General features: G+C 36.2%; 1 protein-coding gene across 1 annotated transcript; it reads left to right on the plus strand.

Annotated features, from left to right (window-relative positions):
- Positions 1–76: 76 nt before the first annotated feature.
- LOC122535033 (nesprin-1-like) lies at positions 77–4,951 on the plus strand (the record flags this gene model as incomplete). Its single annotated transcript, XM_043666189.1, has 2 exons — positions 77–483; positions 4,150–4,951. Coding segments are annotated over 2 exons (702 nt in total), but the record flags the coding sequence as incomplete, so codon positions are not given.
- Between the last annotated feature and the right edge of the window lie 1,908 nt (positions 4,952–6,859).

Below are 6,859 nucleotides of genomic sequence, written 5' to 3' on the forward strand. Positions count from 1 at the left end.
AAAAAAAAAAAAAAAAAAAAAAAAAAAAAAAAAAAAAAAAAACCAAGACAAAGGCAGGCTTCGGAATGAAAACTGAAGGCTCGAATGGTTCTTGTTGCAGAACGGTGGGACGGTGCTGAAAGACTCGACGACGGAGGAAGTGAGCGGTGGGGTGTCGGCGAAATTCGGCGACTCGCCACCGATCAGTCTGACGCAGGAAGGTGGCTCGCTGTCCGACAGCGGCATTTCCGACAGCGGTAGCGAGCAGGAGCTGAGCGAACGTGAGCGTAGATTGGCCGCCCTTCGTCGACTGACCCGTAGTTTGGAGAATCAGCTGGCGCCCGGAAGCGAGGCCCTCGTCGAGCTATTGAAACGCGTCGAGGACGCGGAAACGGAGCTCCGGGATCTTCAGAAACAGTGCCGGGAGCTGATTGTACGCACCGCCGCCAGCGTCGAGGCGCGTGCTGCGAAAAGGACCAGCAATCAAGTTCATCATCTCGTGGAGTGAGTACTGTGTTCCTTTATCAATTTTGGTATAATTTTGCATCGTAGCAGGTCACATCTTGTGACATATCCTTTATTATATATATATATCCTTTTATGAAGCATATTTCAAATTTTAGATCTTGTTTGACTTTTAGTTTTATTTGGATTCTTTGTTTTGTTTTACTTACTTACATTTGGTTTTCCGTTCTGAATTGGTACTGAGGTATTCATATCTTTGATAAATATTTAACATTTATTATGAAATTTTTCTTTGGTATATTGAATATTATGTTTTACAAAGTGTATTCAGATTATTTTATTTTTTTAATTGAATAATATTGAGGTATTCATCAATAATGTATTAAAGTAAATCTAATTTTAAATTATTAATAATTAATTACTCATATCTATCATGGAATTCTTTATTGTGAAATTAACTGTCCTATTTTGGTAGAAGTTATTAATTTCTACATTCTAAAGTTACTAATCAAGACACATTAGAATTTGCTTCTGTGCTTCACGTAATCTTGTACACTCCCGCTTAGAAGCCTTATGACAAGTTATTTGTTCCAATATACTGTAGATTCTATTCATAAAGAGAATCCATAAAGTGTTAGTATATTAACAAGTATTTTATACAGTACACATACATCCAATAAAAAAAGAAATAACGATGATTAAAAATAAAGGTCTCAATACTTTTGAGCAAGAGTGTACGCAGTCACAAAATTAGCTGACACATATTTTATTACTTAATTCATTTTCTAGCCTACTTCTTTTCGTTGGTTATGTAATGTATAACGTTAGAAATATATTCAAATCGTGTCCAGTGATTAATAAACCTAATTGCATGCAGACAAAATAATTCATCAAATAATCTCGACCTGCCTTCGAATAAAATATTCTCGTAATTGACTAAATTCCTTAACCTTTAATTATTAAAATTAAAATAAGCATCGAGGTAACGCAGTTTTTTCACTCGCGGCGTTAAATTACATTTTTGTATTTTGTATCTTACCATCTCGTTAAACGTAACTACAAGAATTTCCTTGGAAGACGAACGTTAATATGCCAAAACGAAAAACATTGAGAAAAACATACATACGGTCGCTCGTTCTTTTTTGTTTTTAAATTTTTATTTTAATTTATTCAAGCGTTTCAAGACTTTCGAAGGAATAAAGAATGATTTCCTCGGCGCGCATTCCATTTGCATAACATCAAAATGAGCAGCAAAGAATGAAGGCGTCTATTTAAACGCGGAGACAAGTACTTGCTCGTTCATAATTCTGTTCCCATAACGCGTTCACTCATTCGAATATTAGAAGTTAGCTGCGAATGAGTATTTCTCGTGGTAACAGCTTTCGAGACAAATATACCACATTTATTTTTATTACTAATTATTACAAATATACCACATTTATTTTTATTACTAATTATTACAAATATGCCACATTTATTTTTATTACTAATTATTACTGGATGGATATAACATTTATTTGATGAAAATAATAATTATTTCAAGTTATTTTAATTAATATTAAATTTGAATTTCGTAAATTATAATTTCTGGAATATTTAAATTCGTTGTTTTTAATTTCAAAGTTCTCAAATGTTATCTTATTGATAATCATGTATAAATTTGGTTCCTTATTCAATTTTTCATATTCCTTATCCGTGAGAAAATTTTGTCAGTGGTTAAATTTGAATTTTATTCCTAGCGGTATTCACTTGTTAAAAAGTTGGCAGCAATAATTTATCATAATGTCAGTAGTATTAACTCATTAAAAAGGTAGCAATAATTTATTACAACGTAGTTTGTATAATTTCATAGAATTACACAAAGATGTTTTATTTCCAAAGATGATTTTACCTCGTGTAGTGGTTATACTAAGATCGGTGATGGTTGAAACGTTTGTTCTCCCCGTTTTACTTTCTTCCCCTAAGCGGATCCGTTTCGTGATCCGCTCTTTCAATCGCAATTACTCCGAATTCCCATTATCACCGCGCTACCTTATTTAACTTTGTTTGAGGGATGCTTTCCTTTTTTTCTTTTTCTTTTTCTTTTTTATAGTCGCGTTTAATCACTGCACAGTGGCAACGGTAATAGGTTTAGTTTTCGCGAGTATAGAACGCCGGGCATATTGCATCATAAAAAAAGTTGTAAAAGCACCCTTACTCGCGTCGACTACTCGTGCTTTTTCCTCTTCTTTTCCTTTCTTTCTCCTTTTCTCTTTTCCTCGTTTCGATTCTGAAAACGTTTCAGCTTCCATTATTTTTATTTCTTCCAACGTTGATAGCTTTTTCACTCGCTCTCTAGCGAATCGAGAAAGAATGAGAAATGTTTTTTTTTTTTTTTTATCCGTACGAGAAACTGGAAAACACGCGTTCGTTGCTTGGAAAATGCAGGCGTGAATTTTTGATATTGTCGCTGTTGCATCGTTATTGTGAGCGCGACGGTACACTGAAAGCCACTTACCAAAGTGGCAAAAGACGGCAACGTGCGTGCTATTTGATCTCCTTGAGAACTTGCCTTTTACTCATTTCCTCGTCCGGCTTTCTCCCGCGGGACGCTGTAAATTAATTTGCTTGATTACGAGGACACCTTCGAGTCTCATAGCTGCTCGAAGTTGGCGGTTAGTCGACTTTGAAATTAATTTAATCTCGGACATGGAAACTAATCTGATTATAATGTATTCAGTTAACCATTCGCATTTATTTCACCCTATCGCGCGGAATTTTCTTCCTGTGTACCAAGCACAAGAAACCATTACGTCCATAATCAAACCAAAGACCAAACTCTTTCAAACTTCATGATCTTTCAACAAGACGAAAACATGAATTAAAATGATCCGTCAAAAAACGAGCCAAATTCTCCTTTGACAATAAAAGAGATTCCACTTTCTTTCATCCAGCAAGTACCAAATGCAAGAAATCAGCACACATTCTAACAACTTTACCAAACCAGACTAAACTCTTCCAAACTCCATGACTCCTCAACGAAACAAAATCACGAATTAAGAAAATCTATGGAAAAAAGGAGCAAACTCTTCTCTGACAATAAAAAAGGTTTCACTTTCTCTCATCCAGCATGTACCAAGTGCAATAAATCAGTACACATTCTAAAAATTTTACCAAACCAGACTAAACTCTTCCAAACTCCACGACTCCTCAATGAGACAAAATCACGAATTAAGAAAATCTATGATAAAAAAAAAAAGGAGCAAAACTCTTCTCTGACAATAAAAAAGATTCCATTTTCTCTCATCCAGCATATACCACATGCAAGAATCACGAAATAAGATTCCACTTTCTTTCATCCAGCATCTACCAAATGCAAAAAATCAGCACACATCCTAACAACTTTACCAAACCAAAGACTAAACTCTTCCAAACTCCACGACTCCTCAACGAGACAAAATCACGAATTAAGAAAATCTGTGAAAAAAAGGAGCAAAACTCTTCTCTAACAATAAAAAAGATTCCACTTTCTTTCGTCCAGCATGTACCAAATGCAAGAAATCAGCACACATCCTAACAATTTTACCAAACCAGACTAAACTCTTCCAAACTCCACGGATCCTCAACGATCCAAGACGATAGCAAGCGAAAATACCTATGAAGAAACGACCTAAATTCTTCTCTGATAATAAAAACAATTGGATGTTTCTTCTGTCCACTGTGCAGCAAACGGAAGAAGCCTGTTGCCACGGAGATGTCGAAAGAGGGTGCGGAGCTGGTCGTGACGCCCGTGCAAGCGAAAAGCGGAGCCACGGACGGAGGAGATCCCGACAACGAGCCGGGTCTTCCCCACAGCTGGGTCTGGCGCATCCTAAGAGCTGCTCTGCCCTTCCAGTTGGCCTTGGTCGCTCTCTTCTGCGCCGCCTGTCTCCTCGAGCCACACTGCTGCGAGGCGACCAACACGTTGAACTTCTCGTTGACCCCTCAGCTACGATACGTTAGGGGCCCTCCACCTGTGTGAGCGTCGCGACGCCAATCACCTGTTGGAAAAGCCTGACACGGCGTCGCAATTCCATGGAAATTCCACGGGAGTCGAGCCCTCAGTCACCGAGCACAGGTTGCTTGTTTGCGCGATCCGCGATCGAATTAATAGATGGATAGATCGATGATAGATATCATTGCACTGGCTGGAAAGTTGATCGATGAAATGGCAGAGAAGTGAAATGCTTTTCTATTTGTCGTATAATGTAAGAAATGATTAATTTGTAAATGTGAATGTCTCGATTTATGCAGTTTACGAGGGAACTTGTGTAGATTGTAAAAATATTTGTTACAATAATAGTAATAATTTAGGAGAACAGGAATAAATTGACAATTTGAAACAGTCAACTGAAATTAAAGAAGGTCAGAAAATTAGTTCGATAATACATAGTAAATTTAACTCAGTATAACGATTGTAGGATATTGTACATTTTCTAATATAATCAATTATTAAAAAGAAAAAGATAATGTAATTATTTAAAAGTATTATGTATATATTATCTGCAATCAGATCGTGCAGATTGATATTTTTTGGGATTATTTATCGTGTGAATCAAAGGACGGATGTATTTCACTTGTTATTGAAAATACGTGTTTTCTTTCTTTTCCATTTAAACACGGAAGATGATTTTATTACAGTAGATAGTACGAATCAGTGTCTAATCATTAACCAACTTTCCAGCTACTAGGAGCGCACGATTTTCGGGAAATTCGTGGAATCGAGTATCAATTCACGTTGTCAATTAATCTCAGAACAATGTGAAAGATGAAAGATGAAAGTCCAATGACGAGTCAATTAAGTGAACGTTTTAGACGTTCAGTTTCCATTTTGAAAACACTCTGAAAAGTATCCTATGACACGCTATCCTGAACACGCTTTCAATTAGTGTTAATAGCTATTGTCCTTCTTCACTGAGACTGCAATGTTTTTCCTGTAAATTAAGATTATTGACTAATTACTTAAAGAAAACTTGTCGAACTGGCGGCTCATGAGCAATCGTACCCCTCTTTGCGATTCGGGAAGTGGGAGGGGGAAGTCCCTATTCTGTTGTCTTTTTCCTCCAGACTCTCCACGATCATCATTTTTTTTTTGGTAAAAAAAATTAAAAGTACTTTCGTATTAACTTTTTTTTAAATGAGATACGCTAAAGTAATGTAAGAATATATAATAATAATTAATTGTTTGAGATTATTAAGAATGAATTAATTACAGCTCCAGTTATAAATTATGAAAAGCTGAATCATGAGTTATGAAAATGCATCGTCATTGATATTTTCCATAAATTGACAAGGTTAAAGAATTAAAGTAAATGTGTATAATAACGGCTGGGGTCTGGAGGAAGAGAAGGGAAATTTCATCGCTGAGGGGAAGAAGTTCGACAGGTTAAAGAATCGTCGACACGTTCGATTCTCGATCTCATCGCGTTTCTTCAAATTTTGTCCGTTTTATACTTGCACTGCCATCAACGCCCTTTTGAACGTCCGATGTCAATTAAAGCAAAAGCTCAAAACTCACGGCGAGACTGGCAACTTCGTCCATAAGGGAAAACAATTCCTTACACACTGTCCAGGTAGTTCCTTGTTTTATGTACGATCGCGAGAAAATCTGCGCTCGTTTAAAATTGTGATACAGTCGCAAAAAGAAAAAGAAAAAAAAGAAAGATAGAGAAAGAAGAGTGTAGAGTAAATACTATAGAAGTGACTGAGGCGCGACGTAGAAAGACAATGAGCATTAGGTCAAAAAAGAAAAAAATGAAAAGGACACCGACCAACGAGGAAGAATTCTTTTCTTTTTTTTTTTTCGTACGTTTTTACGAGACGAAATATTTGACTTTGTACCGATGAATAGAGGTAAGTATGGTTCTCGTATACATGCTCTGGCCAATGTGCGGAGTCGTGAACGAATGAAACGTTAAGAAACCACTTTAGACAATCCTCGAACTAAATCGAAACGACTTAGCATAATTTTCGCAGTCCTCGAGAGAAACGACAGATTCAACGAAATGCGAAGAATAATACGACGCAGCATAATAATAACGACGATAATAAAGAGATAAGGTTAACAGATATTTATAAAGAGAAAAACTTTATCTTGTATCTAGAGAATTTGCAAGGACGAGTGAATTTTGAATTTTTACTCGCGTAATCGAGTTCGAGGTCTCGATACTGACCACCCCGAGTCAGTAGCGTTTTTTGTTATATAGTATAAATATTTATTTATATATATATATATATGTTGCAAATTATATATATATATACATGTACGTGTATTATTGTTTGTAATTTAATGTCAATCGACAGAGGAGAGATACGTAATTTGTGTTGTTCTCCGAAAAAGCACAGGAAACGAACGTCTTCGTTCAACGTGTGTCATGCACGAAACGTTAAACGATAG

This window comes from Frieseomelitta varia, unplaced genomic scaffold (genome assembly GCF_011392965.1).
Source record: "Frieseomelitta varia isolate USP_RPSP 00005682 unplaced genomic scaffold, Fvar_1.2 scaffold_662, whole genome shotgun sequence".
NCBI classification, from domain to species: Eukaryota; Metazoa; Arthropoda; class Insecta; order Hymenoptera; family Apidae; genus Frieseomelitta; species Frieseomelitta varia.